The 27538-nt window shown below is 50.9% G+C and overlaps 1 protein-coding gene across 1 annotated transcript in view; it reads left to right on the forward strand.

The window, feature by feature from the left end:
* SLC18A2 (solute carrier family 18 member A2) overlaps nucleotides 1-27538 on the forward strand; it is a 90613-nt gene that overhangs the window by 36506 nt on the left and 26569 nt on the right. Inside the window, exons 3-9 of the mRNA XM_029610488.1 lie at nucleotides 703-761; nucleotides 3067-3150; nucleotides 6981-7073; nucleotides 12066-12155; nucleotides 12264-12307; nucleotides 12388-12448; nucleotides 19728-19823. Of these exons, the coding sequence (XP_029466348.1) occupies nucleotides 703-761; nucleotides 3067-3150; nucleotides 6981-7073; nucleotides 12066-12155; nucleotides 12264-12307; nucleotides 12388-12448; nucleotides 19728-19823 (527 nt within the window). The remainder of the gene's footprint in view (nucleotides 1-702; nucleotides 762-3066; nucleotides 3151-6980; nucleotides 7074-12065; nucleotides 12156-12263; nucleotides 12308-12387; nucleotides 12449-19727; nucleotides 19824-27538) is intronic.

The following is a 27538-nucleotide window of genomic DNA, read 5'->3' on the forward strand; positions in this document are numbered from 1 at the left end:
TCGTTTACTTTTTAATCGGAATAGTTACTTTTGGATCGTTTTTATTTTATCAGGGACAGCACAATACACTTCGAGCAACAGAGCAAGTATTGTTGAGTAACATTACACAAGAGCGAAGTATAAACACGCTCTCAAATTTTGTGATCACATAGTCAGCAAATCGTCTGTCTCCCAGGGTACAGGGCTGTCATAAACCCAGCATCTAAACAGTTACCAGTCCGTCTTACCCCAGTACTCCCAGGAACTACTCCCCATCCTGTCACGCAGAGTCAGCTTAGGTTTTCAGCATAAAGGGTCAATTTTCAATCAGAGCAATCTGGTGGATTTGCTTAATATACCATACATTCAGGATGGAGCAGACTCCCACTGCATGCATCATCTGGTTAGCGATAGCTGGCATCATTTAGTGTTCATCGGCTCACCTGCCCACTGATTTACAAATCTATGATGCACTAATATAGTGCTACAGAGACGGCACGCTGCATCCATCATGCTGGAAAGAAGCCCACGGTGCACCGATAACCCTGAAAAAGGGGCTGAGGTACCACAGGAGTGCAAGCTGCGCCGGCAGGCTCCGATTACCAGAGGGGTGCACCCGGTGGAGAGTGGCTCAGAAATTCAGACCAGGGGGAGAAAGGGTCCTGGTGCTGATGCCTGGTGCATGTGACGGTTCTCCTCTCTCTTTTTTTTTTCCTTTTGCAGGATCGGGTACCAGCTCCCCTTGTTTGCAGGGTTCTGTATCATGTTCATCTCCACGATCAGTAAGTATGAGAGTCTGGGGTTTCTCTTGCTGGATACCCTTCACAGGGCACATCCCAGTGTGTCTTTAGGGGCCGAGGAAGGGCATGGAGCGAAAGAGCAGGTCATAAAATCACACGGAAACGTACAGCTTTATGTGGAACGTGCTTGTTTTTTTAATTCAAAAGTGCGTCCTCATCCGAATGTGAAGAGGCTGATAATCATAGGGCACATTTTATATTAATTATCCTTAATTATTCTGTAGTACAGTAACAGCTGAGCTTCGCCCTTATCTCGTATGTCATTACATCTATGTTACATGTAGTTGAGGGTGACGATGGTGTATTAAATACAGTTCCAGCTGTTTTCATCAGAATTTTTGGGCAGCATCTACCAAGTTTATCACAAAATGTAACACTATCTAGTCTTTCCATCCACACCAACTACTCAGCTCTACAATCCCCTAACACTCCTCCAGAGATCGTCTGTGTTTAGTTCCATGCCTTCTTGGATTCAGATATGTCCTTGTCTCCACCAGCACTTTAGAAAAACTGTTCCATGCACCCAAGAAATATTCCTTAGATCAGTGTTTCCCAACTCTCTCCTGGAGGCGAAACCTTGCCAGTAGGGTTTTCAGGATTTCTGCAATAAATATGCATGAGATAGATTGCAGACATTGGAGACTCAGGTATGCAAATCTATCTCATGCATATTCATTGTGGAAATCCTGACTGGCTAGGTGGAAAACACTACATTATATTATTCCTGAGTCTACTTCCTTTCACCCTCATTCCCATGACATCTGGAGCCTCCTCTGCTTGTCTCTGTCCTACATGTTTAGATCTTTGTCTGTCCCCATATGATTTAGAATGAAGAACACTGTGGTCTGTTTTTAGCTTATGATGTTTTAGGTTTATAATCTATAATTTTAAGGTAAGTTTGTTTCTGTTAATTTTATTTGCTTGCTTTTTGAAAATAAGCTTAATTCTATTTATAATTTATTGGGTATGTAATTTTGTACCTTGCCTTCAGTGTTGGGTGTGACAAGGCGAGTAAAAAAAAAGAATTAAAAAAATAAACAAGTCCTCCATAGCTGGTGATGAACTGAAGATATCTTAAGATTTTAGTGAAGTCAGACAAGTCATCAGGGCTTCGCTGTTTAACTCCCACCCCCCCGACTACAAGAAAAGGTCTCGCTAGGAGACAGACACAGAAGTAACGTTTTAAAATGTTTCTTCACGGAGAAGGTGGAGGATGCGTGGAACAGCAGTAAATACCACAAAAATAAATTGGACAGGTGCACAGAAAACACAAAAATTGAAAATACCAAAGAAAACAAAATGTGGGCTGTGATGACATTTAAAGTGGGTGCGAACCAATAAATGTTAAATAAACTAAAGATAGAAAAAACATCTCATTACTTAGTCAAAAATAAACGAAAGTAGTGGAAAACTAACTCGTGAACTAGTGTAAAAGTATTGATAGATAGTTTAGTGAAGACCAGAGTAACTGGGGAAAAGATATAATGGAAATAAGAAAAACTGAAAATATTGTGGGTACCAGAAAAAGACCATTTTGGTGAAAACTGGAGTCGTTGGGGGAAAAAAATTGGAAGTGAGAGAGAATATATGTACGTAGGGAATTGCCAAAAAAGTAAAAAACTTAAGTAGAAAGCAAACATAAAAATAATGAATAATAAATAAAAGAATTACAGCAAAGAGCCCCATTCAGTCTCTCTGAGAACAGCTGGAGCTGGAGTTTGGAGTGCAAAAGTCCACATTGTTCACTTCTGATAAGGGAGGCGGGAAAATCCCGGCCGCGGGGAAGCGGGGGGGGGGGGGAGTGACCTCTAAAGCAACGAATCACAAATCAGATGGCAAAGGAGCCTTTGATATCCAATGTTCTACCAAGGACGATGCAGACAAATTTGCTTCCTGGAGAAAGCTCGGATTATTGGACTTGGCTGATTTGGGGGCTCCCAGAGAATGGGGTGGGTGGGAGCTGATTCTCCTGGGGTGCTAAATATTAATTGGGGGGATGTAGTATGCTTTCGGGGGTTCTACGACGGTCTCCAGAGCCCGAGGGCCGGATCCGTGGCGCTCGCTCTCGGTCCAGAGAAAACGATTCTCCCCCCCCGACACGCCATTTTGCCGGAGCGCTGGCGCCGTGCGGGCAGACGACGGGCGCAGTTTACGCGAGCGGCGTTTCGGGATCGCGCGGCCGTTGACCTCTTTCCCCGCTCGGCCTCCTGGTGCTTTTTTTTGCTTTTTTTTTAAGGCGTCTCTCTCTCTCTCTCTCTCTCCCCCCTCCCCTTTGCTCTCCTTACAGTGTTTGCGTTCGCAGGAAGTTACACTCTGCTGTTCATCGCGAGGTCCCTGCAAGGAATCGGCTCCTCGTGCTCGTCCGTGGCAGGTACAGTGCGGGACACGCCCGGCGGAAGGCGCGGCCGCATTCATTGATCCTCGGGTAGAGAATGGCGGGAGAGTTGGCCCTCGTGGGATTTAATGCCAGATACGTTCCCCGGAGCAGTGAAACTGAATGTTGAAACTCACAAATCTTTTCAAATAATTCAATGAGATGAGAAGAGACTGCTGTGGATCTGCTTTCTGTAGGTTTGGGGGTGACCAAGTAAGGCTAAAACTCATCTTTCTGGAGAATAAATTCACGCCGGCAAGAAGTCATTCTTGCTTATTTTGCTCTGGAGCCCAAACGTTGCTGCACATGTGGAGGAGAAAGGGGTGAGAACATCTGGCACCCAGCAGGGATTAGAAGTGGTTTCAACGCTGACCCTGTGTCATGCGCAGGCTGGGGAGGGGGTGTGGGATGAAGAGGCAGGTGCGAAACGCTCCCCCAGAATAGCAGAGTGCAAGGAATTGGCGTTTTTCCTTTTTACAGTGTGTGGGGATTATTATTATTAGACCGTATTATTGACACCTGGACGTGCACAGAGCTGTGAGAATGCATTGAAATCTGGAAACGCAGACTCTTGTAAAATAGAATTTAGCTGGACAGCTGCTGGAAAAACCTCGCTCCGAACCTGAGCTCTCGCCCGCCTCAGTGCCTTCCCTTTGTGGCTCTGGAGCATCCGCCTGCTTCTTTGAGCTTCCAGTCAGACCTGGCCCCTGTTGGGCTACGGTGCCATGAGCCCAGGGTTTCTCTGGCCCGGCCGTCGCAGCGGCAGACCCTGGGTCAGGAGCTACAGGCCAGGGTGCCCTGTGGAGCCCGACCCGTGTGCACCCCAAGCCTGGCCAACAGGTTGCGCGATGGCTGGGACTTCCTCACTTATCTCGGGGGTGGGGGAGGTGCTCCGCTTACTGATGCTGCCAAGAAAGGGGCAGAGTTTGCTTCCTTTGTCTGGCGTAAGAGAAGCTTTTGTGGAAGAAGTGGGGGTTCCTGGTGTCCTACCATCCACCTGGACTGGAACTGGCACCCTTGAGGATCTAGTTGGCTGTTTCCAAATTGGATTTAATGTCAACCAAATGTTCCTTGGCTGCCTAGTACTTCTGGTGGCTCTCGGTCTTCTCCTGTACGTTACTTCTTGCCTGCCGTCTGCACCGAGGCGAGGTCAAGATGTGATGGGCTTAAAATGCGGAAAGAGAGAGATAACGCTCAGACCCCAGGCCCTCTCGCAAGACCCAACCCGCACCCAGGGCAGTCCATGCTGAGGAGGAGGTTTCAGCCGCTCTCAAGGAGGGGGAGGGTCCTGGAAAGTTCCCGATGGCCACGGGAGGGGGAGGGGGTTTCCCTCTGATAGGGCAGCAGCCAGGGTCCCCCTCTGACGAGTTGCCCGCGGACCAGTGGTGGCCTGAGAGTTCGGAGGAGCTCCTGTTGCCGCTGCTGTGGCCATGGGGCCTTGGCATCTCTCCCCCTGATGAAGCGTTGGTGTCCCTGGCAGCCGCCCGCCTTGCCTTAGACATTGGGGAGAGCCTTCTGGGAAGGTAGAAAGGTACAGGCCAGCTCTCAGCCAAAGCCCAGGCCGGGGTCTCATCTCGGCCGCCAGATTTTCAGCTGCCCAGATGCACGCTGCTCAGTCTTGGATGAAAATGGTGCCCAAGTATATAAACCCCCCCCCCCCCCCCCCCGACCCAAGCTGTGATGCCTTCCTGTGACCCTCCCCATTTCACCCCACCTCTCAGCGCCCACGAACCCGCCAGTGTGAAAGCCCACCACCCGCCAGCTGCCGTCGAAAAGATCCTCCGGGAAACTCTCTAACCCACACCTACCTACCTACGTACACGCGACCAAGACGAGCCGGGCCCCGCCACCCCCCGCTCCAGGATCCCAGAGGATCTTCCTTGTCTTGTGGCGGGGGGGGGGGGGGGGGGGCGGGCAGAGTCTCCCTCCCGCCGCCACTGCTGTTCCTGGTGAGGTGCCCGCGTTCCTCCTTCCCGCGCTGACCGGAGACGCGAGGGGGATTCCAGGGGGGTGGCTGGGCCCTTGGGTCTTTGTTAGTGGGTGGCAGTCCTGGGGGAGGGCTTTGGCTGCATGGGGGAGGGGGTGCCTTAACTGTACTGGGGTTTGTGCCGCTCCTTGAGGCTGGGGATATTCTTTATTCACTTCCCAGCTCTAAGAGGAGAAGCAGGGAAAGGTCGCCGGGTTTCCTGGCGGCATACGCTGGGTTTCCCACGTTTTTGCAAGTCGATCTTTCTGCTCTTCGGGGGCAGGTTGGGTGGTAGCGTTTCTAATGTCCAGCAGTCTGTGCGCTGCGCGGTCACCCAGGGCTGCGCCCTTTGCTTCTCTGTCCTGCTCTCGGCCACGGCCCGGTTTCCCCCAGAAATCCTCCTTCCCAGGGCAAGTGGGAGGAGCGAGGACGTGTCTGGCCCCGCTTCCAGTCCCAGGGCGAGTCCTCACCTCTGCATCCCTCCCGAGTCCCCGCACAGCCGCTCCCCAAGGGTCAAAAGTAAAACGGTCTTATCCCCCCCCCGATGACCAGAAAGGGAAGGGGATCCACGTGCACAGGCGCCACGCCCCCAGGCACGGCCACGACCCGACGAGCCTCTCCTCCCACGGAGCCTGAGAAACGACCTCATTTCTGCACACCATGCACTCACGTCGCGTCAGGCGTGCGTAGGAAGCCACCACCAGGGCGGCGCTAGGGACGCCATCTTTTCCATGGAGCAGGACCGGACACGTGAGGGGGGAGGGGGGAGCAGGCTGCAGCTGCCCCCACCCTTTTTTTTTTCACCCTTTCAATCGAGCGTTGATATTTTTTTTTTCCCTGGGCAGATTCTGCCCGCCTTGTCTTTGGGGCTCGGGTTTCGACTCTCGGCTTCCTCTGCGACTCCCAGGAGGTCAGCGCCAAGTGCGGCACAGCTGAGGGACAGGCAGAGGAGGAGGAGGAGAGTCCAACCCAGCCCCGAGCGCAGGCCACCACTGGCCCCCGGCCTTGTACCCGGACACCGGACAGCAGGCTGCCAAACCGGGGCCATGGGTCACCCTAGGTGGTGAGATTGGAAACAGCATCCCCGGGACAGGAGGCAGGGCAACTCTGGTTTCTACTCGGTCGAACCTAAAACCCGGATCAGGAAACGGATCCTTTAATGTTATTGCCATGAAGTGCAGAAGCGGGGGTTTGTCTGAATGCACAGCCACTCGCAGATCAGTAACCGGCTCAGCAGACTCTCGGCCTCGTAGCCTAACCCTGCACAAGAGGAGGCAGCGAATCCAAATTAAAATATCGGGAGCTCCTGTGTGTGGCTCAGACGTCCACCCGCAGGAAGGAAACCTTCCCAACTTTCAGCCGCAGGTGGGCCAGCAAAGCTCCGCCTGACAGACTGATGCGGCGACCTCTGGCCGAGCCGTAGAGCGGTCCTGAAGCTCCGCTATAGCCGGATAAACCTCAGCGCTGAGGCGGGCAGCAGCGCTGAACACGCTCGGCTGCCTGGAAGATAACTGAGGGGACAGCTGGACGGCGCGGCCAGAGTTTATCCTGCCAACCTAACCCTGCCGCCACTGCCCAGTTATCCAGCTTAAGTTTACCCGGGTAAGTACGGAGCGGGATGACTCGCACGCGGTCAGCCATGTGTCCGGCTAAGTCCAGACTGGGCCGGACCGATGGCACCGAATATTGGGGCCCCCTGGTGTTGAAATGTCGTCTTGGCAGGAGAAGGAAGGGTTTGGCCTGAGTGTCCGTGAGTTGATCGCTGGATGGAGAGCGCATTTGACAACACTCGGGAGCTTGGGGCTATGAGCGCCGCCTCTCGTCCAAGGGTCTCACCTGCCCTCTCTCTCTCTCTCTGCAGGAATGGGGCTGCTGGCCAGCGTTTACACCGATGACCAGGAGAGGGGCAACGCCATGGGGATCGCCCTGGGAGGCCTGGCCCTGGGAGTCTTAGGTTAGTGACCTCCATGTCAAAAGCTTCCTGTTCCTTTATCCCTTTTTGGCTATTTTTTGGTCTCCTCTTTCGCTGTTGCTTGCTTCTCTCTTCCCTTTTCACGTTCCCCTCGCCCTGGGAGGTGGCCCTGCAGTAGGGGCTCTGGCCCTGAACGCTTGCGGTGGTGGCCGTGGCTTCCCCCTCAGTGTCCCAGGTTAATAGGGGTGGGCGCCGGTCGCCAAATTTCAGACACCCCCCCCCCCCCGGGATTCTTCCACCTCTAGAGAAATCCATGCGAGCTGGGGAGGAGGGTAAACGTGCGACCGGGGGGGAGGAGGGGGGGCCGCCTTACTTCTGGGTGCCTCTGCCCCAGGGGGGCTGTGAGCATCCTGTTCAGTGTCATCTCCGGTCTCTCCTGGTTCTGCAGACCAGAATCCTCCCCCTGGGAGACTGGGGGGGGGGGGGTGAGGGGGACATTCCATGACCCACCCACAGGAACTCCCCCCCCCCCCCCCCCCGGGATGCTGCTATCTTGCTCTCCTTACAGAGCTGGAGGTGCCAGTCGAGTTTTTTCCCTTTCTGACGACCTCTCCTCCTCCCCTGCTGATCTATTCTGTGACCTGCAGGACAGGTTTCTAATGAGAGCAGCAGAGACTACAACTCCCACACTGCACTGGGATGCAGCTGCAAGAACTCAGGGCTGGCTGGGGGTCACGTACCCAACTCTGTGCCCATCTGGCAGCATCCTGGTTACAGGAGGAGGAGGGGGAGACGCAGGGCCGGCAGCTTCACCACCGGGATAAGGGGTGGATAGGGGAGAGAGACAGCAACCAGCTGGGTGGGGGTTTGGGGGGAAGGAGGCTGAGGTGCAGCAGCGGTCTTGGGGAGGGGGTGCGTGTGTGTGTCTGTGTTTGGGGTCTGCACTGATCTGCAGCTGGAGGGGGACTGGAAGGAAAGCTGAGAGACTATTCCAGATTGAAGGAGAGGAGGAGGAGATGGAAGGAGCTTGGAGACAGGGAAGGGAGAAGGGGATGTAAAGAACGCACCTTTGGGAACAGGTGGAGGGGGCAGAGAGAGGAGATAAGGAACGAGACAGAAAGTGAGAAACACGGAAGAAAGCAGAATTTCATATTCAGACCTGCACGTAAAGCTCAGAAAGGATGCAGGAAGCGCGTGGAGTCCCAATAAATGCTGCTGGGGTTATTAATATTAAGTAATGTGCAAGCACATGAAAATGTGTTCAAATGCGCTGCCGAATGGAGCTGTGGCAGTGAACCGGGTGCCCCAGAGAGAGCCCTGCAGATGCCCTGTGGCACTGCCCGCTGGCTTTTGGCGCAGATCTCCCCGCGCCCTGCCTTATGCAGGGCACCAGGAGGTGGAACGGCTCCCAGGGCCTTCTCTTTCTGTCCTGCCTCATCAGACCCTAACTCCCAACACTGCCTGCTCCAGAGAGAAGACGGCCTGAGCTTCAGATCCCATTCTCACCGCCCGCACTGAGCAAGCATGCGAGAAAGTAACTGTGAGCAGTGAGCAGGGCGGATGGGAAGGAAAGCGTCTCCGCCCACAGGCAGCCCGCATCGCGGCTTTACTCAGTGACCTGCATCAGTCGAGATCCCCCTCAGCCCGTGCATGGGGACCAGGCTCGGGGTACAGAGCGCTGGGCAAGGTCAAAATGATCCATTGAAGGTTTAGCAAACGTTACACCGATCACAAGCTCCTCGGGGCCCCCAGGCTGGAAGATAGGGAGGGTTAGAGACTTGAGGGTAGGCAATGTGCAGGGAGAAAGCCACTGGGGTATTGCAAGGGACCAACAAGTACTGGGGAGAAGGATAACCAAGGAAATGACGAGGGGGCTGACCTGAGAGACGCCCGGGCTGAGCATAGGGATAGGAGATTTGGGGAGGAGCAAAGGAATCCAAGGCCTTGGAGGTGAAGGTTAAATTTCACCGCTGTGGTGGCAAGGGAGAAAGATTCATGGGGAAGCAGAATGCATCTTGCATCTTATTGTGTAAGGTGGACTGTGGAAAGCTGGGAGATCAGTGAGGAGGAAGTTGCAGACCTGTAGGCGAAGGAGAAAGGAAGGGGAGGATCTTGACTAGTTTTACTTTAGAACATAAGAACATGCCATGCTGGGTCAGACCAAGGGTCCATCAAGCCCAGCATCCTGTTTCCAACAGTGGCCAAAACCAGGCCACAAGAACCTGGCAAGTACCCAAACACTAAGTCTATTCCATGTAACCATTGCTAATGGCAGTGGCTATTCTCTAAGTGAACTTAATAGCAGGTAATGGACTTCTCCTCCAAGAACTTATCCAATCCTTTTTTAAACCCAGCTATACTAACTGCACTAACCACATCCTCTGGCAACAAATTCCAGAGTTTAATTGTGCGTTGAGTGAAAAAGAACTTTCTCCAATTAGTTTTAAATGTGCCCCATGCTAACTTCATGGAGTGTCCCCTAGTCGTCCTATTATTCAAAAGTGTAAATAATCGAGTTACATCTACTCGTTCAAGACCTCTCATGATCTTAAACACCTCTATCATATCCCCCCTCAGTCGTCTCTTCTCCAAGCTGAAAATTCCTAACCTCTTCAGCCTTTCCTCATAGGGAAAGTAGAAAGAAGATCTGGCATTGGAGATTGTGTGGAGCGATGAAAGATTGCACCAACCGTTTTGCAAAATTTCTGCATGTGATTTGCCGAAACAAATGACCTAAAAAATGTTTCCAAAATTTCGGAATGAGTCAAGTTTCAATTCAGTTGCAACAAACCAAAACGAAAATTGACACATCCGGATCAGTGTTTATTTTGGGATCATCCGAACATACATGCCCAGCACAAAAGTTAAGTCAGAAACCCGGGACTGAAGGGAGGATAAAGGTGCAGATGTCATTCGTGTAGAGGGGGTGCATGAAGCCAGTGGCCTGGAGGAGTTACCCAGAGAGAACGTTTAAAGTCGCTTAGAAAGTCCAAGAAAGCTTGGAGAAGTTGTTGGCTGCTTAGCAGCGAAGCTGACAGATTCAGAGTTATGCAGAGGGGGAGCCGAAATCCACCAAGTGGGAGCGAGACCCCGGGGAGATGATCTTCAGATATTTCAAGGTAGCAAAACAGTGGGACAAAGTGGTGGCTGGAGCCGAAGGAAGGCCAGGGTAATACAGGGAGAGGCAGAATATTCAGGTTATTTGGGAGACCCTGCCTGGAGTATTACGGGCAGTTCTGCAGACCCTACCTTCGCCAGAGAGGAGCCAGCAAAATGGTGTGGGGTCTGCACCAAAATCCCTATGAGACGTGGGGTCCTAAATGTGTATACTGCAGAAGAGAGGGGCAACAGGGGGATATGAGAGAAAGGTATTAATTAGGCACAACAGAAAGGAAGATCTAGAACAAAGGATCATGATAGGAAGCTCCGAGGGAGTGGACTCAGGAACAACATCAGAAAATATCTTCTTCACGGAAAGGGTGGTGGATGCTGGTAAGGTTACAATGATAACAGACTTCAAGAAGGCAGCCTGCCCCTCGCAGGTCTCCCAGAGAACCATCTCTCTCCACTACAATCCATCCCAAATTCAACGGTGCGACTTATCTTTCACCAATGACTCTACACTCACATAACCCCTCTTCTCAAGTCCCTAGCCGCTCCTGCATACAGCTCAAGCTCCTCTGTCTCACCTACAAGAGCCTTCACTCTGCAGCTCCTCACTACCTCTCCTCTCTTATCTCTCCCTACACCCCTCCTCGTGCACTCCCTCATCAGACAAGTCACCCCTATCTGTGCCCTTCTCCTCTACCACCAATTCTCTACTTCGTGCTTTCCACCTGGCTGCACCATGCGCTTGAAACAGATTTCCTGAGCTAGCACGCCATGCTTCCTCCCTCTCTTGCTTTATTCAAATCCAGTCTGAAAACCCACCTTTTTATGCTGCTTTTAAAATCTTGACCCCCTGATTGTCCTGATCGCACCCTTGTTGGTTTTGACCATGTTCCGTAAGAAATTAAACTCTCTAATTCTCTTAGCTTGTTTGTCTTGACTTAATTGTAATCCCTAAGTAGCAGGGACTGTCCCTTATGTCTGCTTGTACAGTGCTGTGTATTCAAGCAGTGCTATAGAAATGAGTAGCAGTAGGATCCTTAATTGTAAAAAAGAAATACACGAAGAGATAAGGAAGCACAGCCCAGCCGCACGTGTTTAGGTGTTTTAAAGAGCCCTAATGAAACAATGAGCACCGGAGCTGTGAAACTGAATGGCAGTGTGGGTAATAGGACATGGAAGACGCAGGCAGCCCCGGAGCTGCAGTGACAGAATTAACAGAACAGAAATGCTTCCAGCCACAGTCACAGCGATAGCTACAAATCCTAAGGGATGCACTGGCGCTTACATAGCTGGCGCTTCTGGCAAGACCGTAGGCTCCTTGTGTTCACCCGGTCGGTGCAGCATAATGGTAGCGGTGGAGCGCTATCTATTAAAGATGCCAGATATTTGAGCAACGGCCATGCTAATATCTAATATGGGTGGCTATTTAGATTGCAGACATGGGAAATGGGGGACGGCTGGGTGTGAATTAAATGAGAAATCCCGTGTGCTCATCTGCCCAAGATGGTAGAATGCAAAAGAGGAAGATCCTGCAGGCCGTCATGCTCCACGGCTGGCAGCTGGGCTATATCCTTAGCAGTGTGGGCAGGAATGACCGGACAGATTGCATGGACCAGTGGGTGTTTTTATGCTGTAATTTACTATGTTAAATAAAAAGAGGAGGAGTCCTAGAATGAACCCAGTAGAGAAGTGTAGATGAGAAGGATCCTGCAGAGAAACAGTAGAAGAGCAGTTGGGAGCTTTAAGAGAACGAAGAGGTGCAGAGTCCAGCAGAAGGAAAGGATAGTGAAGGGAACCAGAGACAGCGGAGAGGCTGAGGGTGATGTGTTTGATAAACAAAGTTATGGAAAATAAAAACAGTCCTTGAGTTGTTTGGTGCAATATAGAACAGTAATTGTGACCTGGAGTTTCTTTTCTCCTTAGTGGGTCCCCCATTCGGAAGTGTGATGTACGAATTTGTGGGAAAGACTGCACCATTTCTAGCGCTGGCTGCCCTGGTTCTCTTAGATGGAGGTGAGTGGTTGCATCCCATTCGTAGCGAGTCCTGGATGTCGAGTGTGTGCGCTGCAGCTGTCTGCGGCCGACTTAGCTCAGCTTATGGTCCACTTCTTCTCTTTCCAGCCCTCCAGCTCTTCGTTCTGCAACCATCCAAGATCCAGCCAGAAGTAAGTGCTGCCCTGCATTCCTCCCTGTGCAGAGTGAAGCCCTCCTACCCCTAACACCCAGCTGTCTCTCTCTCTTACAGAGTCAGACTGGGACCCCACTGCTCACCCTCTTGAAAGACCCCTACATCCTCATTGCTGCAGGTTTGGTGGCTTTTTAATAACAATTTTAAGGGGGGACGTGTGTTATTTCTTGCCAATCATCTGCTCCCTTCTGTCTGCTGCATTATGCGATGCCTGGTAGAGATGGCTTGGCAGCTTCCTTCCTGCCTGTTGCAGGGTACGGTTATTTCCACGGGGTTAGTTTCAGCTCTTTCACATGAAGAATTCTGCATTTCTAATTTGTAAATAGTCGAAAATTTAAGTTCAACACTTATTCCATTTTCCGTTTCTCAGCATTTACAAATGCTGCAGTTCCAGACCACTGTCTAGTTCACTGTGCAGACACCTTGGCCCCAGGCTCCAGTAAATGTCAGAGACCTGGGAACCTCTCATTATTCCAAGCGCAAGCCACTGACGACGGGTTACTGTGAAATGTCCTCTTTCTTATTGGCATGTCACCATTTCCCGGCATCGCCTCTGTGCTCCATCCTGCTTAGACAGCGTCAGCTGACCTGCATTTCCCTCTCACCGAAGCTTTTATTCCAGGAGCCATAAATCTGGTAAAATGAGTTTTGCTGCTTAATAAAAGAGTTTAAGATTAGGCCAACTCGCCCAGCTCTTGTGACTATTCACATCATTGCTCTGGGGTTGCTATGTCTGTCTCTATAGTCTCTTTACGTTTAATTTCTGGATGGGTTTTGCTGCAGTCTGCATAAATACCTGGGTAATGCTGGGCTTGATGGACCCTGGGTCTGCCCCAGGATGGCAGCTCCTCATGTATCTTACAGTTCTCCAGGGCGCAAACTCCTGCTCCAGTTCTGCCTTGATTGCCTGGTTTAAGAAATCTCTGCTGAGTATTTTGGAATAATTCCCAAACATCTATGCCTGCGCTCTTCTCATTAAATCCTCTGGGTTTTATCTGTGTCTTGTTAACCTCATTTGCTGGGCACAATATGGATTTATCCCAATTACATTTTAATCTTGCATAGCAAATAAACTGTTTAATGATCAGTTGAGACCGGCAAAGCGAGTGAGATGGATGCTTTATATACAGATGATATTCCGTTTTTAATGTGATTGTCTTACCATTTAAAGCTCTTAATAGTTTGGTCTAATTCTATTTAAACTGATAGTGGCTCACACACTTATGAGCACGGCAATGGGGATGATAGGCGTCCCTACTTTGCATCACATTCTCAACCGAATTTCTAAACATTTTACACTTTAGAAATAGAGAAACAGGATATGATGGCATTAAAGCACTGTAAGGTCCACTCAGTCTGCCCGTTTTCCTCTTGCAATGACACAGATCCTCCATGCTCATCCCCTGCTAATCTGAATTCCATTACCCGTTTTCTCTCTGTGAAGACCTGAGTCCTTATCTTATTCCTGGGTCTACACCCCTAGCTTCATAGTTTGTTATAACTACAGCTCCAGGATTATCAGGTACTAAATGCGATGGAGAAGGTACAGAGAAGGGCAAACCAAAATGCTAAGGGGAATGGAGCAGCTCCCCTATGAGGAAAGGCTGAAGAGGTTAGGGCTGTTCAGCTTGGAGAAGAGACGGCTGAGGGGGGATATCATAGAGGTCTTTAAGATCATGAGAGGTCTTGAACGAGTAGATGTGACTCGGTTATTTTCACTTTCGAATAATAGAAGGACTAGGGGGCACTCCATGAAGTTAGCATGGGGCACATTTAAATCTAATCGGAGAAAGTTCTTTTTCACTCAACGCACAATTAAACTCTGGAATTTGTTGCCAGAGGATGTGATTAGTGCAGTTAGTGTAGCTGGGTTTAAAAAAGGATTGGATAAGTTCTTGGAGGAGAAGTGCATTACCTGCTATTAATTAAGTTGACTTAGAAAATAGCCACTGCTACTACTAGCAACGGTAACATGGAATAGACTTAGTGTTTGGGTACTTGCCAGGTTCTTATGGCCTGGATTGGCCACTGTTGGAAACAGGATGCTGGGCTTGATGGACCCTTGGTCTGAACCAGTATGGCATGTTCTTATGTAAAATTGCTTCTGCATTAGAACATAAGAACATAAGAAAATGCCATACTGGGTCAGACCAAGGGTCCATCAAGCCCAGTATCCTGTTTCCAACAGTGGCCAATCCAGGCCATAAGAACCTGGCAGGTACCCAAACACTAAGTCTATTCCATGTAACCATTGCTAATGGCAGTGGCTATTCTCTAAGTGAACTTAATAGCAGGTAATGGACTTCTCCTCCAAGAACTTATCCAATCCTTTTTTAAACACAGCTATGCTAACTGCACGAACCACATTCTCTGGCAACAAATTCCAGAGTTTAATTGTAGCATTGGATGTATCCATAGCTCAAGCAGTACAGGTGAGAAAAACCAGGCAGCTGGGTGAGTCCACATCTGCCGGCATCCACGTGTAGGTAGTCCTGCTCAGGTGACTCAGATACACTTTCTGTTGTAGGCCACAAGTCTCAGTTATTTACATTTGTGTTTTAACTCAGTTACGCGTTCTCCTTTCAGAACGGGGCATATTACTGTTTTTGATTTTATTGCAGTCTTTTGAGTTTTATGATTCTAATATAAAATGTGTACTCCAGAACTAGTCCTGCTTATATCCTTGTATTATTTATGGTAATATTTTTTAATGGATACCACTTTGCCATATAGTTGTTTTATGATGTACATTACATTGGAGGTTCTTACTGTTTTCATATTGTGGGGTTGCTTGGTTTTAGTTACATGCTGGTGAGCGCTAAGGAAAGCATTGATTGAAGATATTTTCAGTATTTTATTGTCCTTATATTGTGGATTTGCTATTCATAATGTTGATGGTTGAAAGAAAATTGTGTATTCCAGGTTTTTAACACGTAAACCACTTTGAACAACAAAGTCAGAGTAGCCGAAATGCCCGGTTAGCTTGGGGTACCTGTTCCTCATTGTACCCTCTTTGGATGTCGATAATCACGGCCCCAGGAGGGATCTGAATGGATGCGTGCTGGGTAATCTCTTGCGTATATTAGTTTCTGATCTGAGCTTGCTCTGTAAGATTCGTGTTTCGTGAGCTCTCTTTTTCCGGTTTTAATCACACTGGTAGCGACACTTATTTCATGTTTTCTGTCAGCTGCTGGCTTTGGGAGCAGAAAGCCTAAACTTTAGGCTCAAGGTGGCCTGATTCCTCCTTAGTTTTGTTTTTTTTTTTTTTTTTTAAATCGTTCTCCTGGCGGTTCGTCTAGCCCGGGAGTTTTCTCGTTAGGACGTTTCTTTTAAAACCGTTAATATCTCTCCTGCAGTTTTGCACGATCGTTTTATTATCATCATCACTCATAAAAAAAAACAAACCAGTTTGCGTGGTGTCCGATTTGGGAATTCTGCTGCATCTTCTGGCGTTTTTGGTCCTATCAGACTATAAAAAAGTTAGGGGGAGGTGCGTGTGCTGCCTCTAACATGAAATGAAAGAAAAGTGAACAGAATTTACGTCCTTTCATTTTTTTTTTTTTAAAACGTGGTCTGGTCCTGGCTGGAGCACTGCAGCTCCCACGCGTTCGTGCGGTGTCCCCGGTCGCCCCGGGCAGGAGTGAGATCCCCTGCACGCCGCTGGCAGGCCGAGGCCCAGCGCCCTTTGCCCTTTCTTCTGTACCAAACGGCTCTGGCCTGAGCGGCCGGGATCCCTCATGCCCCGTGAAGATTTGAAAGACCTCACGGGGTAAGAATGAGGCCTGGGGGGGGGGGGGGCCGCTGGGGAAGGACCCGGGAAACCCCTCTGTATGTAGTATTATAATCTGACTTTCTGAAGTTCCCCATCTCTGCTGTATTCAAGAGACTTAATAAAACAGAGGACCCTGCAGCCAACACCCCAGACCCATGAGCTGATTGGTCTAAAACATTCTCAAATGAAATGCACTGCACTAATGTAGAATCCACCCTCGGCATGCGCTCTGATTGGTCAGTATGGAAGGCATAAAGGATTGCGCACCTCACTGGAACTCTGGGGTGGGTGGGTGATTGTACGGACCTGTCGCCCCCCCAGAACAAACTATTTCCTCTCCCTATTCCCTTTGTCTTTGTCTTTCCCTAATAAAGTCTCAAGTTACCTATTGCAGCTGTGTTTCCTTTAGAATTAACACCTCTCTTTTTCGCTGGGGCAGGGGACAGGGCAAGATTTTAGCTTTATTTTGACTTTCATTCTTTTTTTTTTTTTTTAAATTTCATTTCCTGTTCTCGTTTCAAATAAATGAAAGAAGCAAAAAAAAAAAAAGCCCCAAATTGGGGGGGGGGGGGGGGGAAGTCGGTGCCCTCCCCTAATGAAAGCGACCTCTGTGCCGTCGCTCGTCGTGCGGCTGTTTACGGTCAGGCCCGGCGCCTTATTTCCGCACCTCGCTTCTCTTCTTCTCGGCCCTGCCCCGGGAACGCCTTTCTTTTTTTTTTTTTTTCAGTCGTGTTAAAATTACCCGTGGCGCTAGAGCCTGCTTATGCTTGACGCGCACATATTATAAGATAGGCGCGTCCGTGTGCGCACGCCGGGAACCACATGCGTGGGTCTTAAAATCGACCCCTTACTGTGGAGAGGAGTAAAATCCTGCGTAGGCGTGGAAAGGAGCGGGCGTAAATTTAAATAAAGACGTGGGATGCGGGGTCCGGGCCGCAGGGAGACGGGTCGTCATGCAGAAAGATGTCTCCGCCGGCTGCGCGGGCTTGAATAGGCTGTGAGGTGGGCACGGATCTCTTGATCCTCTCCTTGCGAACGGCCGCAGAAGCGCTAGTGGGGGTTAGGTGGGGGATAGGGTCCAAGTAAGGGGTCGCTGGTCCCTACTATGGCAGGGCCCTCGCCGGTGCATAGAGGATGCTTTGGTGTGAGGGGGAGGGTCCGGGCACCATAGGGGGGAAGCTTGTGGGGGGCACATCGAGCGGGGGTGCTGCTAGCCTACGAATTGGCAGAGGGGGATGGATCAATGCAATGCATGGCACAGACCGAGATGGCCAGTCTGGGGGTGGCCAAATGGGGGGGCCTGGCATGAATAAATAAGCCCGGCCTGCGGGGATGGCCCAGGGGGTGAGTGAGGCGGCGGCGCATTGCACGGGGAGTGGCCGTGGCGCGGCATTCACGGAGTGGAAGGTTAGAGGGCTGCGACCTCGCTGGGACAGCGGCGGCAGCGAGCGGGGGGGGGGGGGGGGAGGGTACCAGCACGACGTCTTTGCCGGTGGGGGTGCAGGCCGGTCTTATAAAAGGTGAATGTTGAGTTTTCTTGAAGTATTTCTGTGTGTTTATGTTTTAAGTTCAGGCCTGCGTGGCCGTGGAGTCTGTGGCACTGGCGGGCGCATGAGGAGAATCCCTTTGGCCGGGGGGGGTGGCCGAGTCCAGGTTGGGAGACGTAAGGCCGACGAGAGATAACGGGGGGCGGGGCGGTGCCGTGAAGGAAGCTAAGCGGCTAGGGCCTCGCTCCACAGCAGACGGCCAGAAGAGGGGGAGATGTCGGGCCCGGGGATTGGGCCTTGACGTGCTCGCTGGCGTGAAGGCGGCGGGGTAGACTTGCTGCGTGGCGGCCTGCACGGGACTCCTCCTGGAGACTCCCCCTCTCACACACGTCGGGGCTTGCGGGAACAGGCCTGGGGACCATCCGTTTGCGCTGAGGCTTACTATGCATCTATGTGGCACCTGCCCGGGAGGTCAAGCGCAGCTAACGCCGAGGGACTCGGCCCCCCCGAATTAGATTCCCTTCTGAGGGCATCTAAGAAACGGCTGCGGCCATTTTGCATCCAAGTACAGTGTTGCGTCCCATTTGTTTCCTGTGGGAGGGGGAAGGAGCCCTGGGTGTCCTGGCTGCCCCCGTTAATGCCTCTGATGTGACCTCTAAAAATGGGAGCTAGTTGGTTTCAAATGGCCGTGTACGAGATTTCTAGATCCAGTAAAAGCGATGAGTCAAAGGAAGCGGCAGTAGATCTGAAGGCGAGAAGATGGACACTTTCGCCGGGGGAGGGCGCGGAGGAGGGTCCTTGGCAGGCAGATGTTTGCACACCAGCCAATGCTACCTGAAAATACAGTGTAAGAGATTATACAGTAGGTTTTGTTGTTTTAACGGTTCAGTGCTTGTTTTCTGTCTCCCTGACCTGTGGATGTGATAAAAACTCCTCCATGTTTCAGGGAGTAACACCTTAGAACTGGTGATTCGGAGATCTGGGCGCCTTCCTTCACACCTCAGTCACTTAATAGTCATTCAGATGTAAAGGGTGCAAAAGCAGAAGTCAAACCATTTTTGTAAAAAAGCCGGCAGCTACGTCAGGCTGGGGTCCGTGTGCGGTGGCCTTTGGCCGGAGGACGTGGGAGCTGACCTTTGAATATTTTGGGGCGCTCACCTGGCTAACGTTTAGGCGGATGACGTCAGGGCAGGCCGGGCGAGCTCTGCTCTATCCGGGTAACTTTAGGTTGGGTCTCAGAGCAGCCCTAAAGCTGTCGGGGCCGCTTACACTGCTCATAGGAAGGCTGAAGGCGGCCGGGACGTGGGCTGAGTTTCTCTGGGTATCTGGGGGGGAGGTGCTTTATACTATCAGCAGCCCCAGGGAGGAAGGGGAGGCCTTTTCTGATTTTGGAAGGGTGGGGGGTGCTTGGTTCGGCCGAGCCGTATGTATAATATTTGCTTGGGGGGGGGGGGGGTGGGGGGGGAGTGTATGAGAATCAAACTGCAGGCAGTTCAATTTTTTTTTTTTTTTTGTTTTTGTTTTTTTGTTACAACGCTGCGCCACTTCACTGACTCCTGTACAGGATTAGCTGGTGAGGTTTAACGTTATCCAGTTAATGTTAGCCAGAAGAGTCATCTTGTGTATTCAGCGAGATAAACGTCCCACTGAATATCTTTAGCTGGATATGTTACTCATTTTAGGATTGTGCTGATCTCTCCCATTATGTCATAGGTTTGTACCACCTCGCATGAGAGAGATTCCATCCAAGGTGGTTTATGTCAAGCAAATACAAGAATTAAAATTCATCATATAATAAATAATGCGGCAAAAATCCCTAATACGGTATAAAAGTACATCAGTAACACTCGCCAGGGAGGGTACTTATCAGTAGCCTGCAGACGTCAGGGGATGTGCACGCAAGCTTATTCTTCCTGCTTTGCAAACGGTGGTAACCCCACTGCATCCTCGATGACGTCACATGCCCCCCCCAAGTATTGTACAAGTCCTCAATTTCATTCAGAAAGCACGAAGGGCCCCGTCCTCATCTAACGGCTCAGACTAGGAGCAGCCCAGGGCATGCAGGCAGGCTTCAGGGGCACGAGGCGCGTGGGAGTCTGACGGGGGTGAGTTCCTAATCCTTCTCTCCTCTCCTGCAGGAGCCATCTGCTTCGCCAACATGGCAATCGCCATGCTAGAGCCAGCCCTGCCCATCTGGATGATGGAGACCATGTGCTCAAGGAAATGGCAACTGGGTAAAAGTTTTACTTCTGTAACGTGAAAAGTGGTGACGCTGCACTGAGTTCTACGTCTCTGACCTTGGTATTTCTGTCCTGCGCAGGGAGATGCACTTGTTTGAAAAAAAAAAAAAAGGGAAAATATCATTTCAAAGCTTTTTAAAACTAAAGAGAAATGAATACTATTTGGTTTGTTTTATTCTATTTCATTAAAAAAAAAACAAAAAAATTGCTCCTGGGCCCTCCCACATCCTGCCCTCCCACCCCCGCGCCCTCGTAACTTGTAGTTGAAAGTTTCTTGACCGCGCAGGAGTTCATTTTCCCCAGACAAAATGGCCTTGGTCTGCAGCGGGGCCGGAGCGGCCAGAGATCGTTTCTGCCCTGCCAAGAGAGGCTCAGCTACAAGTTTCAGAGGGAGCGGGGGTGGGAGGGAGGAAGAAGGGAAGGTGCCCGAGTGGGGTTAAGAGGGAGTGGGGGTGGGAGGGAGGAGAGAAGGGAGAAGGGCACCCGAGTGGGGTTCAGAGGGACCAGGGGTGGGGGGGAGAGAGAAGGGAGGGCGCCCGAGTGGGCTGCTTTTTGGTTTGTTCTATTTCATTCTGGGGGTTTTAGATTAGAAAACCAGCAAAATGAAATGAAAACCTGTCTGCGGCCGCCCCAGCCCTGCGTTGTTACAGAGTCGCTGACTGACCGCAGACAGCCCTGAGGAGTGGCTAAGGCAGACAGCACTGAGGAGTGGCTAAGGCAGACAGCACTGAGGAGTGCCTAACGCTTACTTTGCCTTCAGCCTTGCCGTTTGTACATTTGTGTTTGTCCCTTGTTCATTTCCAAGTAATGATTTTTTTTTTTAAATGTTGAGCTTCCCCTGTAAATCCTCTCACCTTCCTCCTTCCTATCCAGCACTTATCAGGGAGCCATCATTTACAAATCTCTCTTTAATCCTCCTTTATTCTGTTGCCTTTTCATGAGTAGGGAACTTGTTCTTGGAGCCATGGCAGCTTAGCTGCTGATGTCCTGTGTTTGTTTTGCTTTGCTTGTTTTTTCAGACTTTTGTGTTATTTCACAATGTGCCTGGTAATGGAGAGAGTTTGTGTTACTGACTCTGAATATTTCTTTTCCAGTGGTGAGGCAGGCAGGGAAAGAGATATCCAGCTCTGCCCCTCTGGTTGGAGGTGTGTGTGGGAGGGAGGGGGGATCCTCTGGATACAGAGAATTTATTTACAGAACCGGAGGGTTTATATTGGGTCACAAAGGACCCTCGCTCATAAGCCAGGGTGCACTGCGTTGCTTTTGATCTCAGCCCATCAAATGCATTGCTCGTGGCTTTTCTTAATACTTGCGTTGTGCCAAACAGCTTCTTCCTGAGCTCGTACGGTGTAACATATACTGGCAACATATCGAGGTGAGCTTGGAGGTTCTGTAATCAGGCGAGCGGTGCCCGTTTCTGCATCTCTCTGTACTACGTATGCAGAGAATAGTCGCTCAGTCCCCACACTCCTGTCAGGAAGGCCGTTCTGGCAGTTTCTCATTTACCACTGTGTCTGGTTTTCTAGCATCAGCTTTTTTATTGTTTGGTCTGTGAATGAATAATTATTAGGGATGTGCTTTCATTTGAAACAACATTGTTGATATCATTTCCTGTCAATTTTTTTTTTTTTTTTTAACAAAATGAGAAGAAAAAAATCCTCCACGAAATGCTGGGATATTTATTTTTTCATTTTTAGCGTGCACTAACTCAAGTTAAATTAAACAGTGCACGCTGGGTAAGTCAGTGTTGCACTAACAAGGGCACTTACATTTTAAAACAAAAATGATCCTAAACGTTTTGCTGTGCACACCCCTATAGTCATAGTGCCTGATTTACATGAAGAACGTAGGTAAGGAGATGGGGCAGAACTTGGTTGATTTGCTTGGCCATGCTACGAAGAATGAGGTTCTCGGGATTCAGAAGGCATTTGTTGACTTATCATCACCACTATGGGCAGGATTTCATGCTGAAATCCTGCCCGTAGAAAATGAGGTTAAAGTATTTGGAGTGGGTCTTGACTTAGAACCCAATACGCGAGCTGAAGTTGATAGCAGAGTTAGATCGTCCTTTTCCCATCTACGTTACCATTCAACATTTGAGGCCGTATCTTTTTCTAGAGCCATCTGGCCACCGTGATTCAAGTGTTGCTAACTGGACCTCTGGACTACCGCAATGCCCTGTTCACGGGCCTTCAGAATAAAAGCAGTTAAACTGGCTTCAGTAGGTACAAAACGCTGCCGCTTGCAGATTGCTCTGTTCCTATGCTTAAGAGGTGCACTGCCTCCCAATTTCATTCATCAAGGCGACGACCCTTGTTTAGAAAGCACTATTTATGTGAAAGATAAGCTAATGTGGTATATTGCATGCAGAGTCTTAGGGTCTTCTCAAGATGTTCCCTCTTTCAGAAGTCTTATTTAAGAACTGCAACTTGCAGTTTCATTATTTTATTGTACGACATTCTTTTTTTTTTTTTTGTCTTGTTTTATATTTATTGCTTGCATTTGATGTATTATTTGTTATTGTACATCAGAGTCATTCTTTTGAATTAGGTGACTAAGAAATTTGACCAGCAGGCAAGGGGAAAGAAAGGGCCACTGCTTTGCCAGCTCTAAGTAGAATTCTTATACCCCTTCAGGCTTGCATCCTACGATGTTTAAAAGCCAGAATCCTGAGGCCGAATAGCATCAATGAGGACCGACTGTGTTGTGAATAGCAGAGCCGCTCACCCTCCCGATTCCTCTACCTGCTCCTTCTCTGCTTCCCGACGCAGGACATGCCGAGAGATTTCTCTGTCCTGCAGTTGCCTCTCCTTCTATCTCTTCAGGGCAGCATCAGCCCGAAAGCATGCAACCACGACAGTTGCTCCTCAGAGTTAAAGTGATGCTAAGTGTGATAGGGAACTGCAGTCGTTTTTAAAGCACAGGCGTTTGTGTTTGTTTTGTCTTTAGTTACTAATCCAAAACAACAGGAAAAAAACCAAATTGCTGGGTTTGTGTATTATTAGAGCATGCCAAAACGATTTAGCATCAGCTAACAAGCTAAAATAACGCAAAATGAAAAAAGGCCCCATGCAGAAAATGCAAAACGAGAGAGGTTTTTCCGTGCACACCCTAATCTGTCGGCGTGGGAGTCTCCCTGAGTTTCCTATGGATAATTCCCCTGGAAGTGTGCGTTGCAGGGTTGGCACTTTGTAGGGTGATTTGAACAGGAAAGGTCCTCCAAAGCTTTTTATCCACCTCCCAACACTCCATTGCCCAACTGTCAAGGTTTTCTACTACCCCGGCTCCCTTTCTGCTCCCTCATCTCTTCAGCTGCTTGCGTCTCCCTCGCCTTCCTTTCCTGTTGCCTCTCTCACCCGTCACTTCTCTCTGTCATCCTCCTCTAACATTCAAGGATGATGGCCTTCCAGCTTGCCCCTGTCTGCCGATACAAAGATGGCCAGTGAGGCTGATCCAGGATCGACAGACTCTGTCGCAGCTTGGGCCCCGTTTCTGACTGGGCTGGGGACCCCGGGTTGACGATTCAGTCCACCTTCTGTTGCTGTGCTGGGGTTTTGAAGGGCTGAGTAGCCATTTCCTTCAACGGGGTGGTTCCGAGCAATAGTTTCCTATGTTGATATCAATCTTGCACATTGTCATGGTGGCCTTTGAGTGTCCTATTGCTCCTGAATCCCCTTCCTACTCGTTTCTTTCATTCTCACCCATCAGATCTCCCCCATTCATTAGACGCTGTGCAGTGAGGGTGAAATAAATACCAATAATTTAATAAAACTTCAAGATGCTGGTGAGGAGAGTGGCGAGTCTCCGTTGGACAGAGCAGCGAGGACTCCTCACAGATATACGGGTGGAGGGACTGTAGGTGTACGCGTAGGTCTCCTAAATGTAAGGTGAGAGTGCATCAAAGCACAGCCCGTTGCGTACACAGTGGTAAGAGGAAGCTGCCACGCTGCTTTCATACTTTGCCATAGGGCAAACGAAAACTCTGCACAGAATTCTGCAGAAAGGCAAAGAGCCAAGTCCCAGTGCGCTGGGGGAGCTTGGAGAAATTAGATGCAGTGCTTGCAATTTTGTGGGATTTTTTTCTCCTCAAAGAATTAGAAAGCAAAACAAGACACGATGCGTTACCCCCGAAGCATCTTGAAATAGTTGCTGAAGACTCGGGGGGGAAAGGCCCCAGAAGTTGGCTTTCCCCTAGGCTCTCGCGCCTTCCGGCTAATGATGAGGAGAAACGTTTTCCCCCCATGTGTCTGGGACCGCCCCAGGGAGGAATGGGTCTGGGCATGGGAGGAGGAGGGGGCCAGTGGAGCAGGCTGGGAATATAATTAGAGAAAATGTTTCTTCTAAACCTGAAACTCAGAATCGGATGCATGGCTGGTACCGAACCCTCTCTGATCGCATTCATTTTCCCTTCCTGCTATGATACATTCAGAAAGATAACATCAGCAAGACACATTTAGCTACCAGATATTGCCCGAAGTTTAAAGCGGGGGTTCTGTGACAGCTTGAGAGCTGCCGGGCAGAGCAGTGCCATAGTAACCTGGCCTCTCCCAAACCTCTACCTGCAGGAGGCTTTTAAAACTTGCTCTCTGGCCCTTCTCTTCAAATTGCTACCAGAGATTAATCATTTGCAGTAAACTCTGACCACTCAGTGTTAATTCCACTCTGTTAAGAATTAAGTTATTGATATGAGGTCATCCCAACTGTATAGAAAACAGCAAAAGATTACAGGATGGGAACTGTGGGTATGACTGGGGGTGGGGGAAGGGACTTGGTAAGATGGGGTGAGATGGGATGGGATGAGATGAGGAGAGATTTTTAAATGACAGGTGATCCAGAGCCTGTCACCTCTAGGACTGGAGGGATCAGGGGATGGGCACAGGGATACAGAGCCTGTCACCTCTAGGACTGGAGGGATCAGGGGATGGGAGCAGGGATACAGAGCCTGTCACCTCTAGGACTGGAGGGATCAGGGGATGGGTGCAGGGATACAGAGCCTGTCGCCTCTAGGACTGGAGGGAGCAGGGGATGGGTGCAGGGATACAGAACCTGTCACCTCTAGGACTGGAGGGATCAGGGGATGGGCACAGGGATACAGAGCCTGTCACCTCTAGGACTGGAGGGATCAAGGTATGGGAGCAGGGATACAGAGCCTGTCACCTCTAGGACTGGAGGGATCAGGGGATGGGAGCAGGGATACAGAGCCTGTCACCTCTAGGACTGGAGGGATCAAGGGATGGGAGCAGGGATACAGAGCCTGTCACCTCTAGGACTGGAGGGATCAGGGGATGGGCGCAGGGATACAGAGCCTGTCACCTCTAGGACTGGAGGGATCAGGGGATGGGCGCAGGGATACAGAGCCTGTCACCTCTAGGACTGGAGGGATCAGGGGATGGGAGCAGGGATACAGAGCCTGTCACCTCTAGGACTGGAGGGATCAGGGGATGGGTGCAGGGATACAGAGCCTGTCACCTCTAGGACTGGAGGGATCAAGGGATGGGAGCAGGGATACAGAGCCTGTCACCTCTAGGACTGGAGGGATCAGGGGATGAGAGCAGGGATACAGAGCCTGTCACCTCTAGGACTGGAGGGATCAGGGGATGGGAGCAGGGATACAGAGCCTGTCACCTCTAGGACTGGAGGGATCAGGGGATGGGAGCAGGGATACAGAGCCTGTCACCTCTAGCACTGGAGGGATCAGGGGATGGGAGCAGGGATACAGAGCCTGTCTCCTCTAGGACTGGAGGGATCAGGGGATGGGAGCAGGGATACAGAGCCTGACACCTCTAGGACTGGAGGGATCAGGGGATGGAAGCAGGGATACAGAGCCTGTCACCTCTAGGACTGGAGGGATCAGGGGGTGGGAGCAGGGATACAGAGCCTGTCACTTCTAGGACTGGAGGGCTCAGGGGATGGGAGCAGGGATACAGAGCCTGTCACCTCTAGGGCTGGAGGGATCAGGGGATGGGCGCAGGGATACAGAGCCTGTCACCTCTAGGACTGGAGGGATCAGGGGATGGGCGCAGGGATACAGAGCCTGTTACCTCTAGGACTGGAGGGATCAGGGGATGAGCACAGGGATACAGAGCCTGTCACCTCTAGGACTGGAGGGATCAGGGGATGGGTGCAGGGATACAGAGCCTGTCACCTCTAGGACAGGAGGGAGCAGGGGATGGGAGCAGGGATACAGAGCCTGTCACCTCTAGGACTGGAGGGATCAGGGGATGGGTGCAGGGATACAGAGCCTGTCACCTCTAGGACTGGAGGGATCAGGGGATGAGCACAGGGATACAGAGCCTGTCACCTCTAGGACTGGAGGGATCAGGGGATGGGTGCAGGGATACAGAGCCTGTCACCTCTAGGACAGGAGGGAGCAGGGGATGGGAGCAGGGATACAGAGCCTGTCACCTCTAGGACTGGAGGGATCAGGGGATGGGCGCAGGGATACAGAGACTGTCACCTCTAGGACTGGGGGGCGCAGGGGATGGGCGCAGGGATACAGAGCCTGTCACCTCTAGGACTGGAGGGATCAGGGGAGGGGTGCAGGGATACAGAGCCTGTCACCTCTAATACTGGAGGGATCAGGGGATGGGTGCAGGGATACAGAGCCTGTCACCTCTAATACTGGAGGGATCAGGGGATGGGTGCAGGGATACAGAGCCTGTCACCTCTAGGACTGGAGGGATCAGGGGATGGGCGAAGGTATACAGAGCCTGTCACCTCTAGGACTGGAGGGAGCAGGGATACAGAGCCTGTCACCTCTAGGACTGGAGGGAGCAGGGATACAGAGCCTGTCACCTCTAGGACTGGAGGGAGCAGGGATACAGAGCCTGTCACCTCTAGGACTGGAGGGATCAGGGGAGGGGTGCAGGGATACAGAGCCTGTCACCTCTAGGACTGGAGGGATCAGGGGATGGGTGCAGGGATACAGAGCCTGTCACCTCTAGGACTGGAGGGATCAGGGGATGGGCGAAGGTATACAGAGCCTGTCACCTCTAGGACTGGAGGGAGCAGGGATACAGAGCCTGTCACCTCTAGGACTGGAGGGCTCAGGGGTTGGGTGCAGGGATACAGAGCCTGTCACCTCTAGGACTGGAGGGATCAGGGGAGGGGTGCAGGGATACAGAGCCTGTCACCTCTAATACTGGAGGGATCAGGGGATGGGTGCAGGGATACAGAGCCTGTAGGGGATGGGTGCAGGGATACAGAGCCTGTCACCTCTAGGACTGGAGGGATCAGGGGATGGGTGCAGGGATACAGAGCCTGTCACCTCTAGGACTGGAGGGATCAGGGGATGGGCGCAGGGATACAGAGCCTGTCACCTCTAGGACTGGAGGGATCAGGGGATGGGCGCAGGGATACAGAGCCTGTCACCTCTAGGACTGGAGGGATCAGGGGATGGGCGCAGGGATACAGAGCCTGTCACCTCTAGGACTGGAGGGATCAGGGGATGGGCGCAGGGATACAGAGCCTGTCACCTCTAGGACTGGAGGGATCAGGGGATGGGCGCAGGGATACAGATCCTGTCACCTCTAGGACTGGAGGGATCAGGGGATGGGAACAGGGATACAGAGCCTGTCACCTCTAGGACTGGAGGGCTCAGGGGATGGGAGCAGGAATACAGAGCCTGTCACCTCTAGGACTGGAGGGCTCAGGGGATGGGAGCAGGAATACAGAGCCTGTCACCTCTAGGACTGGAGGGATCAGGAGAT

This window comes from Rhinatrema bivittatum, chromosome 7, assembly GCF_901001135.1.
Source record: "Rhinatrema bivittatum chromosome 7, aRhiBiv1.1, whole genome shotgun sequence".
Taxonomy (NCBI): domain Eukaryota; kingdom Metazoa; phylum Chordata; class Amphibia; order Gymnophiona; family Rhinatrematidae; genus Rhinatrema; species Rhinatrema bivittatum.